The 26,609-nt window shown below is 43.5% G+C and overlaps 1 protein-coding gene across 11 annotated transcripts in view; it reads left to right on the top strand.

Moving 5' to 3' along the window:
* CELF4 (CUGBP Elav-like family member 4) overlaps positions 1-26,609 on the top strand; it is an 866,187-nt gene that overhangs the window by 448,266 nt on the left and 391,312 nt on the right. For all 11 annotated transcript variants that reach the window (XR_012656054.1, XR_012656052.1, XR_012656051.1 and 8 more), the window contains exon 3: positions 2,140-2,188. Coding sequence is in view for 2 of the 11 variants with exons in the window: in XM_032779828.2 (XP_032635719.1) it covers positions 2,140-2,188 (49 nt within the window). In the remaining 9 variants the exon portion in view is untranslated. The remainder of the gene's footprint in view (positions 1-2,139; positions 2,189-26,609) is intronic.

The raw sequence follows: 26,609 nt of genomic DNA, 5'->3' as shown, positions 1-26,609 counted from the left end.
GAGAGACAAGGGGGGTCCATGAAGATGCCTCTTGCCACTGGCAGACCACCCTGAGATCCCTGGATTAGGATCTGCACCCTGGCTTCCTCCCTAGAAAAGCCTGTCTGCATCTCTCTCCCCAGATAGACGCTGCACAGGAAACTCTGAGTGGTGCAGCTCTCTGAATTCCCTTTCCTCTAGGTAGGTTATTCCTCCATTAGGGAAGAGTCCCTCTGCCTTTATCCCCCCTCCTCTTTCCCTAAGCTGCCTCCCTGCTCCCAGACTTTCTCCACGAGAAGAAAGTTTTATGAATGGAGAGAGGAAACTCAATTATTTCCCTCTCAATGTGTCTCCCTATAACTGGTGTCTTTCATGTCAAGATAATCTCAATTTGTATTATGGGCTCCATGCACACAGCACTTTCTCTTTGGTCTATAAAGAAATTGTCAAGTGCATAAATCATAGTGCACATTAAATTACACTAGCCTTTTACTTATTAATTTCCCCAGTTTTTTCCCCTCCACTGGATGCTTCTTCCCTCCCTCTTTCTCTCCTATGCTCATTGCCTCTTCTCTCTCCCTTCCTTCCCGCCTCTTTCCATCCTGCCTGATTGCCCATTTTCAGAAAGTAGAGTCCAGTGGGGTCAGTTTCCTTCGCCATTGTCCGGGACTCTGGCTACTTCCCTACACCCCTTGCAGTTGATCACATCAGACCTTTCTCTCAGAGCTATAGGAAGGAGTTTTCACTCCAGCTGTCATGGCTCTCCAAGGGCCCACAGTCAAATTGACAGGTGTCTTTACATTGATTTCAATGGGCTTTGGATCATCCCCCATTGATGCTCGATCAGGTCTTCCTCCAGTGGCTAGCTGCACCGACTGCAACAACTTACTCCCCTTAAAGCCAGTCTTGTACAGCTGATGTAGTAAAGGCCTGTGATTTGGCTGTTGAAGATCCTGGGCTCAGTCCCAACTAATGTGTCAGTATATAGACGTGGCCAAGGTTACTCACAACTCCAAAACCAGAGAATGGCGAATGACCAAGTAAACCCCCATGGCCAAATTCTGCTGCTAGTTTTGCTGGTTCAAATCCCCTGACTTCACTGGCCTTGCGTGGGCATAAGAGTGGGCAGATATTGTCCTCTAGGGTCTGGAGGCACTGAGCTGCAAGACAGACCTCTCTTCTGTTGAATGTGAGTTTGATAATAACTGTAGTCTCTTTATGTCTAAGTATACTTCCCTCTCGAGACAACAAGGCGGCAGGATCCTCTAGGCCCTCCATCATGTTAACCTACTTGTCAGCCACTTTGATAGCTTTTTAATACTAAATATGTTTGTGGAGCAATTAGAATAAATCTAGACAGTTATGAAATACTTTCCGAACGCGGGGGAACGGGGCCAACTTTGCTGTTCAACCGAGATTAACCAAAAATAACGGGGGACGTAATCAGCCCGGCTGGACTGTAGGGTAAAAGGAGACCAGGGCGGGTTAGAGGAAAGGGCTATGAGGTCCTAAATATATAACTACTCAAGCCACTGGTGGGTGGAGTGACAAAAATGGGAAGCGCTAGCCATATAAGATACAAACAAAGGAGCACGCTGTATGTCCCTCTTACAAGGTCAGATGATTTAGCATTAACTTGTTTGATGATAGCATTATCTCTCTTTCTGTATGCTACAGTCTGTGCAAGAGAGGGAGGAAGTAGCAGTGGCTGTTCTTTGCAGCCGAGCCTTTAGAAGGAATTCTGGCTATCTCAGAAATTGTCCTTTGTTCTCCCTGGGAGCAAAAAGCTACAATAGCAGTCCTGCTACTATCACAGCAGGTTCTTCTCTGGGCCTGCCTGGGGACCTCTGCCGGTGGGTGCAGGGTGTGTAGGGCTCACCTCCGCCCCCCTTGTTCCTCCACCAGCACTGCACCCCTCAACCACATGGTTGTTGGCTCCTGGTCGGGAAATAAGGGGGCGAAGGTTCCTTGCTCCATGTCCCCACCCCACCCCTATTACTTCCTTCTGCATTCTTGTTGCCTGCTCTTAAATAGCTACTGCGTTCTGCACATGTAGAAAACCCTGCTGCTAAAAGGTGCACGCTAAAAACCCAGCAGCACAAGTAGGGGATCTGTGGGCTCCATTGTTAATTGCGAATCTCTCTTTGTTTTTCCTTGCAGATGAACAGACCAATCCAGGTGAAGCCAGCGGACAGCGAAAGCCGAGGAGGTAGTTGACTACATTGCTCTCAGCCACTGCGCTAAGTTTAATTGTTGTCTCTGGCTTCTCTCAGGCAATGCGCTGATCAATTAGCAGCGTAATCACTGCCAAAGAAATTCCCTCTGCAGCAAAGATTCTCTTTATTAAATCTCCTTTCCTTCGTCTCACTTTCCTCATATTCAATTATTATTTGATTTTAAAAGGCAGGCAGGTGCCAGCGATTGCCTGGGAAACAAATAACTGCCTTGTTAAGAAATGAAGCATCAGGCACTGACTTATCAAAGTTTAACGGCATTGACAGCACCTTGTCTCTTGCAGACCATGTGCCGCCAGTAGGCCAAACGGCAGTGATGGTTCAGTTGGGTTAGAACTCGGGGGGGGGGTGTTTTACTGTGTCTCCAGCCCTCATGTTTCACTGCGGTGACTAAACGTGGATTGAAGCTTCTCTGCCTTTGGAGAAAGCAAACTTTCTCTAGGATATTTCCTGCACCTGTACCTGTATAGCCCGATGAACATACCATATTAACTAGATTCTCATCTCAGCAACACGGAGTTACTCTGGATTTGCACACAACTGAGATCAGAATCTGCACCCCGCACCCCCGTATCCATATGCCTAGAGAGACAGATGTTGAAGCCCCTTATTTAGAGACCACTCAATGGGTCACCCCAAGTGGGCTGCCTTCATTAGGTGGTTTTCAAACAAAATTGTGTTGGAAAGCATGGAGATGCTTCACTGGGCTTCCCTGAAACAGGAGGTTTATGTAGGCCAAGGACTCTGTTATCCAGTATTATTTATTTATCAGATTCTATGATGCGGCTACATCTCTATGTTTCTATCTACATGGTGGTTTCTTCGTACTCCAGTGAAATCCCTTCCTATTCCTTTGATTGAAATAAGAGGTTGGTATTGTTGATCACACTACCAATAAGTGTGTCAAGGACAGCTTGCACAGTGCGTGCTCGTGATTATAGAATCAGTATCAGTGTCTGAACAGGCCAGAGTTTTCTGTTAATAATAATCTGGTTCTTCTCTGGGTAAAAACTCTTTTTCATTAATGTGAATTGCATCTTTCTATGGGCAACGGCTGAATTATCCAACAACAGTTGTCTTGAGTGAATGAAGCAAATCACAGTAAAAGAACAGAGGTGGTATTCTTTTTAGTCAAAAGATTGGGAGATCCAGTGGTTTGATCAAATATAACCAGTGGCTGAAATTCACTGGTGTCTGGATTCAATTGGAAGGTACAGATGAAGACCTGGCATTATGAAAGGGTGGGACTGGTGCGTTGACCGAGATTCCATAAGGTTGGTTATTGGGTGTAATTGTGTAGGCCGGGGGTCTCTGGAATAGCTCCTCTACTATTTAATCAAATTCAGGGATCAGCCTTGCACTACTGAAGTCTGAGGGGCTACTCATATGACCAAAGCAAGATTTGGGAATGGCATGTTCCGATGGTATCGATTAGGAATGATCGTGTCATGTTTCCTTCATTCAGCAAAGGCAAATTTAAAACCATGGCTCAGATCCTCAGCTAGTGTAGCACAATGGAATTCCATGGTTTTCAATGGAGACATTGATTTATGCCCCAGCTGATGATCTGGGCCCATATCTCCGTCTGAATCGGCTTGCCCAGGGCATTTGTTTTACAATGACCCCATAGGTCTGCCTCGCAGACAGCTGGGACCAGCCGCACATACTGGCAGAGCCCATGATGGCAGCATGCATGAAGGGGTGGTCTTTTGTCTGCTTAATTAGACACACCAACAAATAATAATTAGGCCAGCCAGTTTGCTTAGTGCCTCCAAATCACTCCATTTTATGCAGATCGCTAATAGCAGACACGTGCCTGGCTTTCTAGAATGGGTTTTAAGCCTCTCTTGCCAGCAGCTGCTTTCAGGAAAGTGGGTTTGAACTGCAAAGCGCATCAGCGGCTGTTTAAATCATCTTTCCCCAGCACACCAACACTCACCTCCCCGCTGTATTTTAGCTAATTATCTCCCCTCTCCCACCCACTATCCTTGTTTATTGCATCTCTCTGTCAGGATCACAAGACGGGGCTCAAGCGTGTGGCTCTGAAATGAAAGCCACGTTGTCCCAATTCCCCACTGGGGAGCTGCTTCTGGGCTGGGGAAGTTGCAGGGCAACATGACTCAAGGGCAACTATGGGAAAAAAAAACAATTGGCACCCAGGGGAGGCATTGTGTGAAAACTTCCCCTCCTCGGGAGTCCACTGGTTAAAGCAGGCACAGCAAGGAGAATGCTAAAGAGGAGTCCGTGTATCTTAGGAGCACATCAAAAGACATCATTAGGGCTGCAAGATAAAGGTCAACTTCAACAACAAAAAATCTTAAGTTGTAGCTATTATACACAGCACCTGTGTCCTATTTGAGGAGGAGGGACTGGCTCTAACCCACAGCTGTATACCAAAGCCCCTGGCTTTCCCAAAGTCCACCAGATACATGCCACTCCCTCTTCCCCTGCCTCTGGGGAAGCGTTTGCTGCCCTGTCACAGCATTACAGGGAGCACTAAGTGCTGTTTTTACCAGGTAGCTGAAAGTGATCCCTGTGAAATGAGATCTTGTCCTTTGTAGTGATGGACACGCAAGTTCAGATCAAATAAGAAGCCTCAGATTTCCCCCAAACCTTCACCCCAAAATTGAAACAAATCTGAACCCAGAATCTGCTCTGAGAGAGGAAGAGATCTGCTTCGTATCGTATTGCATCCGTTTTGCATTTTTCATTCCAACCTCTGTGCCTCTTTGTTTCCTGTTCCTTTATTTGGCTGTGTTCAAAAAAAAAAACCTCCCACTAAAATATTTTCGTGTCTGGTTTGGAAGATGACAGCACTTTTCAGTAATATTTGTTATTTTCATTAGCCTAAGTGCCCACTGAATTAGAAACACGTGAGTTTTTAAAATTCTATTTTTCTGGGGAAAGCAATGGTTTACGTTACAGAGGGAAAGTGTTTTGCAAATTTCAGGTGAGTTTTAAGAAATTCCTGCCATTCAGAATTTAACAGAGAGTGGAATACTTTCTATAGAATTCTTAATAAGGGGTCAAATAACTAATTGAAAGGTTATCATTTTTATTACATTCTCTACCAGGTTTTATCCAGGGTAAAATCAATAGATCTCTGCAGGAAATTAGTCGGGCTAGACATTATTGTAAAAACTTAGCACAAAACTCTGGTTTCATAGAAGTCAATTGAAAAACTCACCTTTATAGCCGTGATGTCATGATTTCACATGATACTAGAGATTGTAATAGGAGATCATCACCATAGCTTAAGTAATTCTCCAGAGAAAAGGTATAATTACTTGCTAAGTTCTGTCATTGTGAAAACATCCCTATTAAAGTATTAGCATTTTCTATTCATTTCTATGGGACTTTTCTGTTAAGACAGGAGATTGTGGCTCAAATGGCAAAGTTAACCAGAGTTTTCCAAATCTCAGGAAAGGTTTTAGGTTTGGTAAGTGATTTGGGGCAAACATTTTGAATCAGTTCTTATTGTGTCCTGACCACACTCCCCTCCTCCCCCATCTCTAGCACTGACTAGACACTTTGGCTGCAGCATTTGCTGTTAACTTGTAATAAACCCAGCCTCCAGATTCCCCTGGCTTGTATTGGGCAAAAGATTTTTCAACACAAAGGACTCTTCTTCCACTCCAATTGTTCTGTTAGTGAGGTTCAGATGGATTGTTCCCTCCCAGAGCTAACAGAGAAGATCCATATAGGAAGATGTGCTAAAAGATAGATACACAATGGGATACACTGACCCAGTGTTAATCTCTGAATGAAAAGACTCTGGGAGTGAAGTCAGGAGTTCTCCCGGGCCTTATGTAAGATTCACAGGAAATTGCTAGACTAAACAAAATGAAAAGCATGTTAAATAAAGTCCAAAGGTGGCTGAGAGTTGAAAGGTAGCAATGCCCTGCCGAGAGGGATTAGAGGGTTTTGCAAGAGAGTCTCTATTTAATTCCATTATACTGTTTTCTGCACGCAAGGCATCACAGAACAAACACCTCTCTCTCTCCGCCCACCTCCCTCATTCTCTGGCCTTCCTGGATGAAAGATGTGATGGCAGCTGCTGTAAAGTTTTGCTTGTCATGAATTTCCAATGATTTGCATGATTTCATTATTTGGGGAGTCAAATGCCCCTCTAATCAGAATGGTTTCCCTGTAAACAGCTGCTGTAAAATAGGTGGGGGGTAGATTCCTTTCCATAAACTAGTTTTGAAGCAGCCTGGTTATGAACTATTTAGTTTTCCTTATACTTGGTTCTGATTCATCCTTGTTCTTGGGTGAGGTGTCTTTACAGCTACCCATGTTCATTCCAGGTAAGCAGTACAGTTTTGAGCGCGCAAGTGGAATATTACTGTAACGTTGAAGAATAATTTGCACTTATCAATGCAATTTCACCCATGGATCTCAACCACTTGGCAAAACTTATGGACCTGATTGCCCCGTGCCATGGGAAACCCAGTGAAATGGAGGATAAAGAGGAGGAAATCTCAGGGCAAATCTTCTGTTCTGTTGAGGGTGAGTGGTGCCTATGTGCATCTTCCCGCTGGACTTCTTTAAGGAGAAGCCACTTTGCAAACTGGGTAGGGGGCTGTGGAAGTGTCAGCACTGTCCCATAATGCCAGTGGACACAGAGGGGAGAAACCTTCCAATTCTAGCACCTGGCTTACAGACTCCTTTCCTAGACTGACCACTCCCTCCTCTCACACTGATCCCAGCCTCATGCAGAGCCATCTGGGGGAAGAGAGGAAGCTCTGATGTGGGAGCTAGCTGCGCCCCCTTTTCATGCATGGTGAGAGAGATCCATGCTGAGCAGATCTCATGACACCCCCATGAGCTCAGTAAGAGTCCTCACTGTCCTTTTACACCTAGAGGAACTGAGGCACAGTGTGACTTGCCTATGGTCATCCAGTGAGTTAGGGCCTCCCTGTCTCTTGCTCTTAGCAGTAGAGTGACTTTCATTGAGGACCAATATTACCATCAGCTTTGCACATGCATGAAGAACTGGTAATAGCCCCGGGGCTGGTAATCAGGACTCTGGATTCCATGCCTGCTTTTGCCACCCACTTGCTGTCTGACCCTGGACACATAACATCCCTGGGCCTCAATGTGCCCTGGATTCTCATCACAGGCTATATCAGTTTAAACAAAATCTAATTGACTCTCTTATGCTCACTGCTTTGAAAGATGATTCCCAGCTCTTTGGAAACAACATCTACTTTTTCCCATATATCTCCTCCTCCTGACATTTGCCCCTGTCATAAATAGATAGCTAAGGGTTAATGTTTCTTTTACCTGTAAAGGGTTAACAAAGGGAACCAAACACCTGACCAGAGGACCAATCAGGAAACTGGAATCTTTTGCCAAAGTCAGGAGGGAATTTTGGGTTCTGAAGACTTCTGTCTCTCACTATGAGTTTATTTTCTAATCTTCATGTTTCCAAATTGAAGTACAGGTAGAAAAACAATATAGGCTTTTATGTGTTTTGGTTGTATTTACAGTGTGTAGCTTGCTGGAATGTTCAAATTGGATATCTTTTTGAATCAGGACTGTTTATTCATATTTTTTTTATAAGCAATAGCCCTGTATTGTCACTTGATGCAGAGATTTTATTCTTATGTCTTTTTTTTCTTTTTATAAAGTTTTCTTTTAAGACTTGCTTGAGTTTTTTTCTCTGGGTAGGGCTAAGGAACAAGGGGAGGGAATCTCTTTGTGTTAGATCTACGAAGGGTGAAACTCTGCAGCACCAGGAATTTGTGGGAGGGGAGGAGAGATAGAATCTTTTCTGTTTCCTTGTATTTGGGGTTGTCTCTTTGCGGAATAGAGGAGACGTGCTTCTTGTTTGTGATGTAAAGAGATTCATCAGTACTCTCAGGTTAGCCCGAGAGGAAAGTCTGGGTGGGAGAGAGAGGGAAGGAAGTGGGTATTTCCCTTTGGGGTAAGACGCAGAGCTTCTGAGGTCTTGGGTCCCTCCAGGGAAGGTTTTGGGAGACCAGAGGGGGCCAAATCCCTGGAATTTTTGGATGGTGGAGCGAGATCAAAGATAAGCTGGTAATAAGCTTAGGAGGGTTCATGCTAGGCACCCAGATTTCTGGACGCTAAGGTCCAGATTTGGGAGTTAGGCTTATGATAGCCCCAACCAAGACTTTCTTACAGGAGGAAGCAAAAAAAAAAAAAAAAGTCCAAACCCAAATATCTATTAATTGCATATTCAATATTAAACAATAGCATGGTGCTGAGTTGCAATATCACTGCATAATGGGGAGAAAACAAGACAAAGAAAAGGCTATTTAAAAATAATCTAATAAACTGCTTAAAGAAATCCAGTGGGATGAAGGGAGAAGATAAAATAATGAGTGACAGGGGAAAAGGAGCCTGATACTAGGCTCTGGGTGCAATTGCATGGGCAGCAATCTGGTCTCTAGTATAGGGCATGGGCCAAACCCCATTTGCAGGGTGGGGACAGTGGAGATAGCACTAATGGGGATTGTGGCAGTGCGGAGGTGTCACTCTGCAGAGAGTTTAAACCAAGGTCTCTGCCCTCAGTGTTTGGCCACTGTTGAGTGCTGTGACGGGCCATTGGGTTTTTCAGCCACATTATCCCGTAGTGAGAGAGGCTAAGTGACTCGCCCAAGGCTCTGTGGACACTGCAGTTGGGAGGTGTGAGGACATCGCGTGTAGACACACCCAAACTAGTTTGATTTAGTGAGATCAAAGCTAGCTCAATTAACAACAGTAGTGAAACTGCGGCGGCATGTGTCTATGTAGCCACAACCCTTAGTGAGCGGGGCTAGCCCATGCTGCCACCCATGCTGCCGTGGTTTCACTGCTATTGCTACTAGATCAGAATTAGCTGGAGATATGTCTACATGCGCTGCAATCAGACCTCCCAGTTGCAATGTAGACATAGCCAAAGGTAGAACCAGGATTAGACCCTAGATTGCTTGATCATGCCACTAAAAATGACTGAACCTTCTGGATCTGAAACTCACTGAAATCAAAGGGAATCTTTCCTTTGATGTCATTGAGCTATGGAGGAGACTCGCTTTGCCTAAGAGAAGTTTAGAGATTCTGTGGTGTTTTCCCTGTAGAGTTAGGATAACCCAGACCCAGTATCCCATTTTGCACAGAAATTGTTTTTAGTGGCACGTGCTTTCCGTGGGACTTTGATTAAGGTCCCTTGGCAGCAAACATCTCCCTTCTTGCTGTAGAAACCTAAGAGTAGGTCCTCATGGCTGGGAAGGAGCTATTGCTAAACACACAGGACTGAATTCTCAAAACCAGGCTGAACACAAGAGCAAACAGGTACCTGTGTATGCGTATTATTCAGCTGGCTCAGGATGCCTCTGGATGATTCTCTTCGGTGCCTCTCTGCTAGTTAAAACATAAGAACATAAGAACGGCCATACTGGGTCAGACCAAAGATCCATCTAGCCCAGTATCCTGTCTACTGATAGTGGCCAATGCCAGCTGCCCCAGAGGGAGTGAATGACAGGTAATGATCAAGGGCCATCCATCTCCACCCTCTGACAAACAGAGACTAGGGACACCATTCCTTATCCATCCTGGCTAATAGCCATTAATGGACTTAATCTCCATGAATGTATCCAGTTCTCTTTTAAACGCTGTTATACTCCTAGCCTTCACAACCTCCTCAACATCATATGCGTGTCTGAGATAGCGGGCCCTGAAAAGCGTTATATGCAGAGCTCTGATATTTTGATGCAGTTTGGATTATTGTAATGGTCAGTGCGTTGCATTCCACCCTCACCTATCAAGCTATATCTTGAGACACAGCAGTTTTGTTCATATGGATGCATTCTATCACCACGGAAATTGATAGATCGATTCCTACCAATGGTAACAGGTTTCAGAGTGGTAGTCGCATTAGTCTGAATCAGAAAAAACAATGAGGAATCCTTGTGTCACCTTAGAGACCAACAAATTTATTTGGGCATAGACTTTTGTGGGCTGTATTTTTCACTCCATGCATCTGATGAAGTGGGTTTTAGCCCACAAAAGCCTATGCCCAAATAAATGTTAGTCTCTAAGGTGCTACAAGGACTCCTCGTTGTTTTTACCAATGGTGACTGAATCAGACCCATAGCACATACATTTCTGTACATTAAAGTTGTGTACACTAAGGAATGTATTTTTTAACCAAATATTAAAGGAATAAAGGAATAAAAACATTTTTCATGAATTTTAAGTAGCTTTATAAGAGGGCACATAGGGTATGTCTACATTGCAATTATAAACCCATGGCTGGCCCATGTCAGCTGAGGGGCGCTGGCTAAGGGACTGTTTAATTGCAGTGTAGACATTTGAGATCGATCTGCAGCCCAAACTCTGGGACTATCCCACCTCCCAGGGTCTTAAAGCCTCAGCTCCAGCCCAAGCCTGAACATCTAGACTGCAATTAAAAAGCCCCCCTTAACCTGAGCCCTGTGAGCTCGAGTCAGCTGACACGGGTCAGCAGTGGGTTTTTAATTGCAGTGTAAACATACCCTCAGTCTGCATAAGAGAACTTACGGAGGCAGCATGGTCCAGGGTATTACATGCTCAAGAGACCAGGATCCTATTCCTGGCTCTGCCACTTGCTGAGTGACCTTCAGCAAGTTACATAACCGCCTACCCTGTGGATTTCTTGTCTATTTTTATTATAATGTTTTGATGGGTAGAGACTGCCTCATACTTCTTGGATGCATAGCTCCCAGCACTGGGGGGTTGGCGGAAGCATTTAGGTGTTACCATAATACAAATAATATTGAAAATAATGGCCATGGGACTAGGAGTTAGGGACTGTGAATGGCCAGCTTTTCAGATGTGTGGAGCAATGCGGGCCAACAATTCATACAGTGACATTTGAGGTCTTTTTAACAATAGGACAATAACAAACTACGGAGGGTGGCGAAAACAAAGTTTCAAGTGGATAAAAAAATGTAACCTTATAAAATTCCACCTCTGTAAACACAACTCAACACCACAGTTGAACTTGGGAACACATTACAATCCTGGTAACTTTGTAATGTAAAGGTTGCTTGTCAATGAGTTATTATACGGCATTAATAATGCACTTATAGACATGTTCCACAATTAATTTGCAAAGTATCTATGGCACAGAACAGTTAGAATGCATTAGTATAATCACTCCGAGTGCACTGGCTTTATTGCAAGGGCTTTGCTCATCATTCTAATTGGCTTGTTATTACACAGAGATGTAATAACCCCTCTCTGCGTAGTTGTTTATAGCACATCAATAGCAAACGCATTCCCTTTATTGGAAGTGATGTGTGTTTTATTATAATATAGCCAAATAAGTGAAATCCTTGTAGATGAATGAGGTTGCTAATGAATTGGCTCCCTAAACAGTTGAAAAAGCAAACCTGTTAGTATATATTTTGCTATCTGAGGTATAATTGTAGTTATGGTTACAGCAGTCTTCCTTTAAAAATGAAAAGGCACAAAGGAGGGTGTAGTTTTTTTTTTTTCTTTTCAGTGCTCAAGAGAGAGAGTTTGTTTGGCTCTTCCTTGTAATTTACAAATACAAGTCTAGAGTTGAAATTTTCAAAGCATCTTCATAGGAACTGGGTCATTTAGGCATATATGTATATCTACCATCAATGTATTCTTTTATACCTGCACAAGAAGTGGTGATCCACAGTGAGAGATAGAATCCAGGATCTCTAATCTCCAAAATACAACTTTGACACTTGAGCTGAAGGAGAATCTCTGTTAGCTTTAGTTGCGTTGAGGCTCATAGCCTTTGTGGTTCACCAGCCACTAGGAGGTGATACAACCACAAACACTACAGCAGACCTGACATTCCACTTAATAAGGGGCAGAAATGCAGATACACACTTCCTGTGTTATACTTTCTCACACACAGTCTCTTTCATTACCATGGTATAAACCACAACTGTAGAACTAGTAGAAAAATGCTATACATTTTCCATTAACAAAAATGAATGACATGAAAGATCAGCATTCCATCCAAAACTTCTGCAGTATTTTTTGATTTGTCAACTAAATTTTTTGATTTGTCAACTGTTTTGAAAACTGAAAAAAAAATTAAAAAAATAACTTTTTTCATGAATCATTTTCAGTTTTATTTTTTCATCAAAAACTGGAAAATGTTTACTTTGAACATCTTCTACAAGAATTCTTTTACAGTTTAAAAAAAAGCCCATTTTTCATCCACAAAATATTTTGGTAAATATAATTTTCACCAGCAGCATGAAGCTATCATCTCCAATGGGTGGTCATATTAAAACTTTTGAAAACAAAGTTCAGAAAAGAGAGAGTTTTTTTTAAAAAAAAAAACTTTTTAAAAGATGACCAAATGTTGTTTTACTTTTCTGTATTATTTATTTTGAATTAGCTATTTAAAGTAAATCTTTAATTTACCTGAGTTAATTTCTTTTATTCTGAGCATGAATATGGAATACGTAGCACTCTCTCCTCTAGACATGAGCTGAATACGTGAATTAAAACAGGAACAATTCGGAAACAGTAGCATAGTCACTGAAAAAGTCAGCTTTTTGCACTGAAGGATTTTTAGGTAATGAATGCCCCATATTTGCCCTCAGAGACTATGTTCATGCCTAACCCATTCACTAATCAATATGGATAATATTGTTGAACTCTATGCAAAGCAAACTTTGTCCACCATCTTGGAGAATAAACCAGTTTGATGGTGGGCTGATTTCTTGTAGATGACACAGCAGAGGGTGTGGTGTAGTTCTACGCATGCAAATCCAAAGGTAACGCAAGCAGTTCCACCATCTGGTTTTTCTCCCAAGAAGATATCTTAGCTCTCAAAATGACAATCCATTTTGACTTTGGATCCATGTTTTTAAAAAGTACCCACCAACCGAAGCATTAATTATGGGGCTCTAATTCCTTCAGGAAGCTCTAGTGAAGCGCTTAAGCTTCTCTCTGGCAGTTGATAGCACCAGGGCCCCACAACTGAATTACAGCCCCGTCATTCATAGCTGCTTGGTTTTGACTCTATATGTAATCCGTGTTTCCTCCTTGGCATATATATGACTTCCCCTAACTCATGAGGGAAACTGACCTTATCTAGGTACAGGACCTTTGTCAGTGTAGCTTTGCCAGCGGAGCCCCCTAGTGAAGATGCAGTGTAAGCTGACAGTAGCCGTTCTGTTGCCATAGCTACACCACCTCCACAGAAACTCTCTTCAGTCCCCCTAGTTGTGTCCACAAAAGGGATTCTGCTGGTATCACTATGTTGGAGGTGGTGTGTGGTTTTATTCCCCACACACTTCTCCGACACAGCAAAATGGTGTAGTGCAGTCTGTGCCTCCAATCCAGTATCTGACTAAGCTAAGTAGCCAGCACTTTGTGTATGCTCTGGAAGCACCAGCCTGTTCCTTGCTAGGTAGGTTTGACAATGATGTGTGTTTAACATGGACATCATTAAAGAAGGGCCTGAACCCACATCCCAAGTCTGAAAGTAACACCCTGGCTTAGCACACATGGTCATGTCTCTCTCTAGTGTCTTGCTCCTATAACTCCAAAAGCCTGATGCTCACCGCTAATAAAGTTAAAGTCAAGTATGAAGGAGCATGTGCTTTGGATCCTGATTCAGTAAGGTACTTAAGCATGGGCCTGCCTTTAAGCACCTGAGTAGTCTCACTGAAGTCAATGGGACCACTCACATGCTTACAGTTAGGCTCATGCCTAAGCACTTTGCAGAAGTGGGGCCTTGATGAGGAGGACTTGGGTCCTCTCCAGGGTGACAACTTGTAGTGCCTGGTCAGAAGTCTGTTAGATGGAAATCAGGGAGATGTGCGTGCTTGAAACTGGACGGTGTTGTGATTTCCATGCTTCTGTCTTCCAGTGCAGCTGGGTGGGAAGGACTCAGAATTGTTTTACTGAGCCTTAAATAAACATAACCTTGTAGAATCTGGCACTTTACAGATATTCAAGCCTTCATTCAAACTGTGTATAGAGAGTTCTGAAATTCAGGTCATTGTACCAGGTGCTGAGCTCTTCCTGGAGCCATTTGCTTGGGTGCAAACCCTTAACTTTCCTGGGTAATCCACATTCTTTTTTAAGAGTGCATTTTAATATGGTGCAGACACCAGGAAATATCTGAACAGTACTTGGTGCCCTCTGTTGTTTGCAAAGAGATTTAGAATTGAGCAATTTAAAATAAGACTGTCTCAGTCCTGCAATCTTAAAGCAAGCTAAACTGTCATTGATTTGAGTGAGGGTTTTACTTTGTGATGACTGAAGAGTCTTTCTGCTTCGCTACAAATGACAGATACCTGTTCAGATCCTAGATTACAGGATCAGGGTTTATAACAAATTTTGAGACTCACAAGGTGCCGTAGGACAAAAATATTCCCTCCCTCCCCCATGGTCTGCACTGCAGATCTGAGTTGCTCTATAATCTGCAGAGTGCATGTGAACTCATTTTGGGGCAGATTTTTAGAATTTATCCCTCCTAGCTCCTTGATAAATTGGATAGCTTTATGAGCATCATGTGTTACTTTTACCCAAAGACAGTCTGGGCTTTACAGATCCCTAATGCACTGGGAATCATGAAACTTGGGTTCTTATTCCTGCTTCTGTCACAGGTCTGCTGGGTGCCTCTGGACAAGTGACTTCTTTCTGTGCCTCAGTATCCCCACCTGTAGAATGAAGGTAATGATACTGATCTGTGTGAAGTGCTTTGAGATCTGCAGATGGTCCACAGCTTTAAAAAGCAGGTAGGGAATAAGTTATGTTAGCCTTAACTAAGGGGTGATCTTACCTGTTCTTACTGCCAGTACAAATTCATTGAGTGAGCTAGGCATCATTAGAGACATTGAGTTCTTGACACAAAGAATCACATCTTGTTTATAAGAAATGCTCAGCTGTGTTACTTACAAAGCACCTTGCATTAGCCAAGCTGAAAAATCATAATAATCATATTTATTTTCACTATCAATGCTTTTATTTAGTGATGTGTAATTTTTGCATCCCATTCAGCTTGAGCAATGAAAGTAAACTGGTCAGTTTCCCTTTAAAGTCAGTTGCAATTCTGTTTTTTTTCTGTTCCATTATTTTTAATGTCTTATGCCATGTTGTCACTTTGGAGATGTAAAATCACAGTAACTCCAGTGGGAGCTGCTGCTGGCATAACTGAGACTAGAATATAGCCCAGTGGAACTACTCAGATAAGTAAAGTTACTCACATGCATCAGGACTGAGCCCTTAGTGGGTTTTTTTGTAGTGCTGAATAGTTTTTGTAGGAGTGCGCGACCTACACAGTTCCTCCTGCCCATGAAAATGTTGTCTAACTGGTAATTAATTCCTCAAATCTTTATTTTATCCATCTCATGAGTCACTGAAGAATGGCCAGATGCATTGATTATAAACCACAAACACTGAAGCTTGCAAGTAGCCATTCAATTAAGTTAAAATTACGCTGCCACAATGTAAGACATTTGATTTGTTTCTCCTGATGCTCATTATTTTATTTTATTTTATTTTAAGTACGGATAACAAGGACAAGGGGTGGGAGACCAGCCCAGGTATCCTAGCCAGATGGAATAAAAATGATGTGATTTAAATAAAACCTCATTAGAGATGGGTCTAAACCAGGCTACTATCCCCATGCTCTGCCTCAGAATTATTGTTCTCTATTATTTGTATTGCAGTAATGACTAGCAGCCCTAGACATGGAGCAGGACCTTATTGTGCAAGGCTATGTACAGACACAGAACAAAAAGGCGGTCTTTGCCTTGAAGAGTTTACAGTCTAAGCCTAAGAAAAGAAACAATAGGTGGAGACGGACAGATGAGGGAACACAAGGAGACAGTGAGTCAGGAACAGTCAGTGGGAGAGGCAGTGGTCTCAACACACCATGTCATGTTTGTGTACGTGTCATGGCAAAGGAGGGTTTTAAGAAGGGCTGTGAAGGAGGATACTGAGGCAGTGTAGTGGATATTTACAGGGAGCTCCACTCAAGTGTGAGGACTGAAGCAGCTTGGGCGAAGGCACAAAATACAAGAACACCTTAGAACTATGGCGAAGTTCAAATCCTGATCCAAATGTGGTTGTTTTCTCCATGTCTGTAATGAGCTGAATTTATCCCTTTCCCCTGGAATATTTGGCTTGAGATCTTGAACTAAACCTGGGATCAAGGACCTGTCTCTAGACATTATAGGAAACCAGATTTTTGATTAGGGAGGATCGAGAGGTGGTTTGCTCAGGCAAGAACTGATTGGGAACTTCTACCACCACCAGGCCGGAACAAAAATATTTCTTGAAGTTCAAAGCAGTTTGGTTTCCTCCACATTTGTGTTCACATGACTATGTGCTTTCTGCTCTTGGCCAGTACTATAAGTGGATGGAATCTCCATCCTTAGAGATTTTTAAGACCCAGCTTGACAAAGCCCTGGCTGGGATGATTTAGATGGGGTTGTTCCTGCTTTGAGCAGGGGGTTGGACTAGATGACCTCCTGAGGTCTCTTCCAACCCTAATTGTCTATGATTCTAAGCAGAAGGGCCAGAACATTGCTATTCTCTGGACTGGAGGAACACGAAATTCCTAGATTAATAGCTTTTAAGGCCAGAAGGAATCTGTAGATCAGTGTTTCTTATTCGGTCCCTGAGATCTCCCTGAGACAGTTTAGGAAGGCAGCAAGCCGGTTTCTGGTATAAAAAATGTTGAGAAACGTTGTAGATCATGTAGTCAGACTTCCTGCATTACATAGTCAAATTTGCATTTGACTAAAGCATAAAGAAATCTAGCTAGAAAACTACTCTTCTGAGGTTTCCTGCTCAACTAGGAGATCACATTGTTTGAAATAAGTTTAGATGAACTTTAGCTGAAGTTTGATTGCTTCTCTGAACCATCTCTCGAAAGCTTTTCCTCACACTCATCGCACCTAGCACACATTTTGATTAATCACGAGCTTTTTTTAGTGATGAAAGCTGAATAACAATTAGAGCCGGTAGCATTTTTTCCCTCCAAATCTTTATTTTGGTCCAAATTTTTCCAGGTTTTCATAAAACAAACAAACAAAAAAAGCCCAGAAAGTGGATACAGGAATATGTTTTCAGTGAAAATTGTGAGTTTCCAGTATAAATATTCAGGTTTGGGCTTCAGCCGTCATTCAAAACGTTTGGTCTTTAGTTTTCAAAAATGGAATATTTTATCAAAAATGGTTCTCGAAAACAAACATTATTTTTTCAGTTTCAGTTTTTCATCAAATAAGCAAAGGGGAAATTTAGAACCCAACATTTTCCAGAAGTTCCTGTGAAAAATAATTGGTATTTTTCTACCAGCCCTAAAAATAATGCTTTGTCCTTCCCATCTGATGATCTCAAAGGGCTTTACAAACACTGGTGAATTAAACTCAACAATATGCTTATATGCTAGGGAAGGGAAGTATTATTCCCATTTTATAGATAGGAAAACTAAGGCACAAACGTATTAAGGGACTTCTCTATGGTTACACAGGAAGTCTGTGGACAGAGCAGAAAATACAACCCAGATCTCTTCTCCCACTCTTGTGCCGTAAACACAGAACCATTCTTTTGTCCCCTCCCTTCCATCCATAGAATGGCACTGTTACTATATTAAGAGAACTAACACCTTCCGACACCACCAGAGTATTTAAAGTTGGTGAACAGACAATGTAGGGGAAATTCTATTTGCTAAGCAAACCAGCAAGTCTTTTTGATCTCTAATTTCTATGATTCTTCTGACTCCAACCATAGAAAGTGATGGAAATGTATGAATAATGGCTGACATGCTCCACCACTATAAATGATCTTGGCTTTGTAGTGCTATAGCAGATCAACACAGATGAAGAATAGGGCTAGGTAGCAGTAGGGGTATCCGGTGTGGGCTGCTGTGTTAAAGCTAACCTAGACAAAGCACCAGAAAATGTACTGTAGGGGAATAATCCTGGGCTGGGATACGGGGACAGACCAAGGATGATTTTTTCCATGTCTAATATCTGTGATTTTTATGAATCTCCATGAATACAGCAACTCCACTGAACCCTGATCTCTATATCTGCATGTTTCAATTTACACAGTTTGTTCTGCATGCTCAAAAGCTAACGACACAGATGTGTCAAGTATCAGAGGGGTAGCCGTGTTAGTCTGAATCTGTAAAAGCAGCAGAGAATCCTGTGGCACCTTATAGACTAACAGAAGTTTTGGATCATGAGCTTTCGTGGGTGAATACCCACTTCGTCAGATGAATGTTAGTGGAAATTTACGCAGGGGAGTCAGGTATTATATATATGGCATAGCAAGCAAGCTAGAGATAACGATGGTTAGTTCAATCAGGGAGGATTGAAGGCCTGTTCTAGCAAGTTGAGGGTGAGAAAGAAAGGAAGGAGAAAACTGGTTCTGTAGTTGGCAAGCCCATTCAACGACTTCGTTCAACCCTGAGCTGATGGTGTCAAATTTGCAGATGAATTGAAGCTCAGCAGTTTCTCTTTGAAGTCGGTCCTGAAGTTTTTTTTGCTGCAGGATGGCCCCCCTTAAGTCGCTATAGTGTGGCGCAGGGAGGGGAAGTGCTCTCACTACAGGTTTTTGTATATTGCCATTCCTGATCTCTGATTTTGTGTCATTTATATCTTTTCGTAGAGAAACTGTCCAGTTTGGCCGATGTACATAGCAGAGGGGCATGCCGGCATATGTGGCGTAATATTACATTGGTGGACGTGCAGGTGAATGAACTGGTGATTGGTGTGGCGGATCTGGTAGGTCCTGTGATGGTGTCGTTGGTGTAGATATGTGGGCAGAGTTGGCATCCGAGGTTGTTGCATGGATTGTTTCCTGATCTAGAAGTTAACATGAGACGGTGTGCAGTTGCTGGTGAGATACGTTTCGGTTGGGCATCGTTGTCCTGTGCGAGGATGGCCTGCCCAACCCAAGGCTGTGAAAAGTGTGAGATCATTGTCCAGGATGGGTTGTAGATCCCTGATGATGCATTGGAGGGGTTTTAGCTGGGGGCTGTATGTGATGGCCAGTGGAGTCCTGTTGGTTTCTTTCTTGGGTTTGTGCTCACCCTCACTCCACTTGCCAATGATAACATCTGGGCAGTGCTTTTCCTGCCTCCTTTACAAACTCAGCTGAGGGCTGGTCTACACTGGGCGGGGGGATGGATCTAAGATACGCAACTTCAGCTACGTGAATAGTGTAGCTGAATTCGAAGTATCGTAGATTGAGTTACCTACTGTCCTCATGGTGCGGGATCTACGTCCGCGGCTCCCCCTGTCGACTCTGCTACCGCCATTCGCGTTGATGGAGTTTCGGAGTTGACAGGAGCGTGTTCAGGGATTGATGTATCACGTCTAGATGAGACGCGATATATTGATCCCCGAGAAATCGATTGCTACCCACCGATACGGCTGGTAGTGACGACGTACCTTGAGACAGGTGTGCTGTCCCCATCACTTCCCACTGCAATTTCTGGCCAAGGTTAGCCTGGGCCCACAGAGGCAGAAAGGAACCATGATGAAGAAATCCTGCATCGCATTAAGCTCTACCTGGCCATCTAACCAGGAAAGGCATCGTTTCTCAGACATTAGTAACACATTGACCTTTAACAACATCACTCTCTTTAAAGCCTTCACTCTCTTTAAAGCATTATATTTTTCCTTGGGGAAAAAGCACGTCGCTAAGGGTTGACATCAGCAGTGGCTCATAAGGCTGGCTATGCTATTCAATTGCCCTGACTGATTTAGGATCCATTTATGTCTAGCCTTTTTTTAAAAAAAAATCTCAAATCTAAAAAAAGAAGTGACCAGGCTGGCAGTGACATGAGATTAACAAATTGGACCTTTAGAAAGGAGTGAGCAGAAGGGGATTAGCTTTGCAGCCTATTATTTATTAATTAAAGGCAGACACCTTATTTATATCAATGCTGATGACATTAATCCATGCCCATGCTTTGGGAGTGCATTATCCATCCGGTCTCCTAGCGTCGTAATGATTTTGATTAAGCTGTTGCATGACTTGGTGCTATTCTGGCCTTTCTACCTCACCTTCCCTTCGCTAAGACTCACGAAGGAGGATGGCCTAGTGTTTCGGGAACTTACCTGGGACTTTACCACATGCTTCTTGTGTGACTGAGAAAGGGGAAACTTCCCTACCTCACAGGGGTGTTGTCAGGATAAGGACTCTGAGATGCTGTGGAAATGGGTGCCATCCATATAAGTACCTTAGATAGACAAGATTGAGCTATGAATACTTATCCCTGTCCACTTCTCTACTTTGTATACAGACGAGTTAGCCTTCCTGATTCATGACAGATACCTTTATCAGAGATGTACCCAAAATCCATTTAATCTGGGACATGGAAACCCAGCTCAGGATTCATAAGAATAGTTATTTTTGGGTTGCGTGCCAAGAAACATGCTAGGCAGCTCAAAAGCCATGTCAAAATGCACTTCCTGGCCTGTGATCTAAATCGAACCCAATGCAACAAGCGTGAGTCACAAGCAATCAAGTGGAGAGAGGAGGGACCAGAGAAATTGACCCAATTTGGCCAAGAACCCAACCTGTCGGTGTGAATATGCCTTGCGTTGGGACATTGGTGAAGGACCGTGTGTCACTAGTGTCTGCAGAATGATGCATGGGGATTACTGCAATAGTAGGAGGCTAGACTTGATGGCCCAGCAGCTCCCTTCCCGTTCTATGTACTTATGAAGCGTTTTCTGTACATTCGTACAGCACTGACTGCAATGGTGCTCTGGTGCTAGTTAGGGACTCTAGGCGCGATTGTAATACACAGAATAGCAATAAGAAGGAAAAGAAGGGACAGAGAACAATATTATGGCCAAGTCCTTGTCTTATTGAGTGACTCAGAAGGCACGGATGTAGCTTGATGGGTCTATTAGAAGAGGGACAGGTCTATTGAAAACGGATCCCCAAAACTTGGATTTGGTTCTGAGCTTGGACTTCGGACACCCCAAGTTTCAGAGACCTGAGAGTTTGGTTCAGTGTGTATAAAACAAACTGGCCATAGAGCATGTGGTACTTATGGGCTGCTATTTGAATGTGACTGCACCTCAGTTATGTATGTTGGTTAGAAATTCCTGGAATAATGGAGATTATTTATCTTTTTTGTTGTTGTTGTTGTTGCTCCTACCCAGGTCTAATGCTCAGGTATAATAGAAAAAGTGGCTGCTTTTTTCTCCAAAGTCATTTCATTCATCCCTGATTCTATTGTACTGTAATTATGTAAAGAACCTGAGATGGGACACCGCTGCCAATTTAGGATCCAGGCCTGGCTGCAAACTTTCCCCAAGTTAGAGGATGTTTAAATCTGGCCTTTTCTTTCAGTCAGTTGTAAAATGGGAAATGGAGGTCATGAGCAATTTCTCAGTATTCAGAGGCTATTCAGATAAAAAAAAATTCTTTCTGGCCCTTCTCTAGTCAACACGTTGGTTTCTGAAGATTAAAAGAAAGAGTCATTTTCCTTGGCATATTCTTCCCTGGATATGGAATGTTTTGATACTATGGTAACGCTGCAGTACAAATATTGTATTGTGTTGTATTAATGGATAGATACGCCACTGTAGCTACCATTAGCATTAGTATCCCTTGATGAATAGGAAGGGGAATGCAGATGCCAAGGTGTGCACATTTCTGCTTCTTGGATGTTTGTTAGTTAAGGGCTTTTATAAACAATTATGATTGAAAATCCGTTGCTGTAGTTTGTAAAAAAGAGAGAAATAAAATAGCTCATGGGCTTTGCTGTAATTAACTTTGTTCCCACTGTTTATTAGTGAAAAGACAGGATGCTAAAATGTACTGACTCTGAACACAACCCACATTGTGATAAGCTGGTCCTTCTAATTCACTGGTGTGGTCTATTAGCCAATTGTATCCTGCAGATTTCTAAGAGTTCCCTTATCTATAGTTTACAGACACAACCCAAGGAGAGCCAGATTTTCCTTTGCATCTGAGCCACAGTCATTGCAGAGCAGGGGAGTGTCAACAAGCTGGTTATGGGTTCTTGATCCAGGCCTATCCTGGCTCCAGCCCCAGGATGAATTAGAGCAGCCTTGGGACTGCTCTAACATATGTTAGATTGGTGATCAGCAGGTGTAACTGAGTTGCCACACAACCTCATCCTGCCTTAATAGTGCCCTTTGCTAGGGAGGGAGGTGTTTGCACAGAAGGCAGCTCTGTTGGCTTTGTGTCGACACATGATTCCCAATTGCTGAATGGAATTTTCTGGGGCTAGTTACAGTCAGATCATAACATAAGAACGGCCACACTGGGTCAGACCAAAGGTCCATCCAGCCCAGTATCCTGTCTTCCAACAATGGCCAATGCCAGGTGCCCAAGAGGGAGTGAACCTAACAGGTTCATCAGGTGATCCATCCCCTGTCACCCCTTCCCAGCTTCGGGGAATGAGAATCTTGCCATGCAGTCTACAGACCATGTTTCATGCTGATCCAAGCATCATTGTATTAGACATTGTAGCCTGCAGTCTGCATGGGCTGCACATTTGTATTGAAGATGGAAGCTGCTGCCATTTGCCAGTTAAATGCTGCAAAAGGAAGTCATGCCAAGTTGGGCAAACTTTGGGCACCCTGATAGCTCAGTGACTTGAGCATTGGCCTGCTAACCCCAGGGTTGTGAGTTCAATCCTCAAGGTGGCCACTTAGGGATCTGGGACAAAAATCAGTACTTGGTCCTGCTAGTGAAGGCAGGGGGCTGGACTCAACAACCTTTCAAGGTCCCTTCTAGTTCTAGGAGATTGGTATATCTCCAATTATTTATTTATAACCACAGTGGTAAGTGTACTATACTTGCCTAGATGGATTAGATTGGACCCGAGGTTCTCAAACCATGGAACACTTGCTGGTGACCAGCAGAGAGCCCTGTGACCATCTGGTCATGGCTCGTCATCCTTCCTTGACAAATAGCTAAGTTACATTCAACAGTCTCCTAATGCAGTGGTCTCCAACCTTTTCATCTGGTGGGCGCCAGACAAAGGACCGTGGTGGCAGTGGAGCCTCTCGATGACGCCGGCCAGGCACTGCATTGGGGATCCCTGTCCTAATGGTATCTTTTCCATGACAAGTGCTGTAATTACCCAGGGAACATTTTGTGATCACGAATGGCAGGGGAAAGTACTCTGCATGACCATGAATGGAATGGGTACAGAGATGAGCTGGGGGTAGAACTGAAAACAATCTTGGCATATGAAACCATTGAGAGTCAATGTAGAGCCTTCTGTGACTTTAATGGGGGCTGGATCTGGCCCCCTACTGAAGATTTGCTTTGGAGAAACACAAGGAAAGGACCCTTCAAATATCCATCAGCGTGATACAGATTTGCTTATAGTCTCTTTGCAGGGTGTCAAGCCAAATGTTTAAAAAGCCTGAGGCATTGTCTGCAATGTGAAACCATCGAAACAACACAAAGGGATTCAAAATGGTTACAAAGTGAGCAAACGGGAAGATTTATTCTAGACAGTTTTTCCAGGCACAAAGGCTGTCACACGTGCCTTAGCAGGGCCAGCTGAGACGTATAGACAATTAGCACGTTTTACCGTTGAATGTATCCATTTGTTTCACCGGGGAACCTGCCGCCTGCTAATTTAGTTGGAGCTGAGATGTGAGCTGAGGCAGATTACCCTCTGAAAGCGTGGCCACTGTATATGCAAACTGGGAGTCGTTCTGGTGACTCAGTGTTAACAAGACTGTCTGAAGAATTAGCCCAGGGCTGCAGAGGGCTGAGTGCAGGTTTTACAAAAGGAATCCATCCTGTCCATTCCTTTGAGAGAGATGCAATGCCCACCAGGCGCTACTTGTTTATTTTAAATTTTGAAGTCATGGTGATCTCCACAGCGAGAGACTCCGAGCTTTGAATGTGCTTCAAATGTTAAACCGTAGTGGCAAACCCGACCTTCCGATCCCTTGCCAGGCCCCTGGCAAAGGGCAGAAGAGAGGTTGATTTCATACAATGCATCTGGTCTGGTGTACAATATAGAAAACCAGAGTCCTTCTACCATCACAGCAGTGCGCCACTTGTTAAGAAAGGTCACAAATATTTTTTAAATGGCCTGTAAAAGGAGACTAGCCCAACCCAACCTTTGTGGGGTTTTATTTGGAATGAGCTGCATGCTGAGCATTTTACTGTGCATTTCCAGGGCTGCAGTTAGGATAGAATAGAACTGATCAGCTAGCCATGACACTGCCATATGGGAGATAATAATACCTAGCGCTTATCCAGCATATGTCATTAGTAGATCTCAATCTGCCTCATAAAGGAGGATCACTATCATTATCCTCCATTTTAGAGATGGGAAAACTGAGGCACAAAGACTTGCCCACGGTCAATCAGAAGCTAGTAGCAGATCCAGGACTAGACCCCAGGTCTTTTGAGTCTCAAGTCATTGCTTTAGCCCCTAGGGCATGCTGCCTTTGACTCAATTGTACTCCTTTCTCCCCTACCCCTGGGCTTGTGCATTAGAATATGCCTCATATTGCTCAGTAGCTGCTCCTTTGGACGAACTTGGAACAGCCCTGATGGGCACAGAAAGGTGTCCCATCTAGCCTGACCTCTCCTGACCTTTAGGACATTGTCACTGTGGCAGAGGAACACTATTCCGCTGCCTCTGCTAGGGAAAAGACCTCCTTATAATGTTGAACAGGCGCTGGCTCCAGTCCTGACCTCCATGCCAACTCTGTGCAAAGAGATGCTGTCGCCGCTAGCCAGTTAGTTACATTCTCTCCTAAAGAGGGACTGGGAGTGGCTGGCTCATTACGAAAACAGCTTTGCCTCTCCTGGCATTGACACCTCCTCATCTATTACTAGGAGTGGACCACATCCACCCTGATCCAATTGGCCCTGTCAACACTGGTTCTTCACTTGTGAGGTAACTCCTTTCTCTTCATGTGTCAGTATAACAGTGCCTGCATCTGTCATTTTCACTCCATGCATCTGAAGAAGTGGGTTTTGTACCCACAAAACTTATGCCTAAATAAATGTTAGGCTTTAAGGTGCCACCGGACTCCTTGTTGTTTTTTAGGATACAGACTAACACGGCTACCCCCTAATACTATTCTCTCCTAAATGCTGCCATAGATATGCCACATAAAACGCTTACAGCTGCCTGGTGGTCACAGAAGTCTCAGCATTAGCTCAGGCCAGGTCAGATCCCACAAACAAATGTTGGGTCGGGATATCATCCTTTCAAAGCTCCTTTAAAGGCTTGGGTTTTCCTTTTTACCTCCAGCACCAAGTTGCCAGCAAGCCTCAGAACAGGGAATACCCCGGCAGCGCAAACACACACTTGCTTTAGAGAAATTGTTCAGTGCCTTGAAGCCTCAGCCTTGTCCGTTAAAATGAAGGGCACACTTAGGAAAACCACTTTTCCACTTCTAGGCCTTTGCTATCAACACCCTGGGCAGTGATGACATCAGCTCAGCAGGGCCAGTCTTTGGAAGGGAGTCCTGTAAATCCTACAGTCTGGTGCTCTGCCTTGTCAGATGTCATTGGAGTATTACTTCCCCATGGTGCTAGGGGGTGCTGGGCCAGCAGAGGTGCTGACTATCTGATGCAACATCCCACCTGTGAAGATCCAGTGGCACTTTTTGAGTAGAGGTGGTTAGTCCTGATGTCAGGGCAGAATCCCACTGTCGGTTTCCTTCTGCTTTCTCGTCGTTTTAACTGGATATTGGACTAAAGTCTCAGCTATTGTAAATAGACTCATCTCTAGTGGCTTTGACAGCGCCACACCCATCAGGGAATTTGACCCACTTGTTTTCTTCTTCACTTCCTGTCCAGAACCAAGGGGAAGTGTCGCTGCATACCGTGGGTGAAGAGATGAATCTGTTGGAGAGTAGAAGTGATATCTAGATAGTGCGTAAAGTGCGTTTGGAGCCTGGAGTATGAAAGGTGCTACTAACTGTAAGATATGTCACAGTCTTTATGTCATGGTATCAACAGCGCTTTGCAGTGAATAGAAAAAGTTGGCCTCTTTAATTACTATATAAGCCGATGCTAAGATGTCTTCATTCTATTCACAGGATCCAGCATCTACCATGAAACTTCATACTCCAACTGGCCTTTTGCTCTGGTAGTTCAGAGGCTTGTCATGTAGAATCAGAGCATTTCTGCCATTATTCTAAGAGCGTGGGCAGCACATTCTGAAGTGGCTTTTAAAAATCCAAATACTTGGCAGTATCTCTAGGCACCAGAGGAATGGAGTTTCATCTTTAATTCTGAAATCCCTTTGCTGTTCCGCACAGAAGTCAAATCCTGTGCGTGGGTGTGGGTATGTACAGTGTAGGGTTTCATATATGGGCGAAGTTTCTGTCAGAGGTCTTTGATAGAGAGCTGATATACCTTGGCTACAAACCTCAGAGAAACAGTGGAGTTAAAAAAAAAAAAAAAACTATTCTT

Source organism: Chelonoidis abingdonii, chromosome 6 (genome assembly GCF_003597395.2).
Source record: "Chelonoidis abingdonii isolate Lonesome George chromosome 6, CheloAbing_2.0, whole genome shotgun sequence".
NCBI lineage: Eukaryota > Metazoa > Chordata > Testudines > Testudinidae > Chelonoidis > Chelonoidis abingdonii.
Note: the sequence above shows the minus strand (reverse complement) of the source record. Positions and strands in the feature narration are given on the sequence as shown.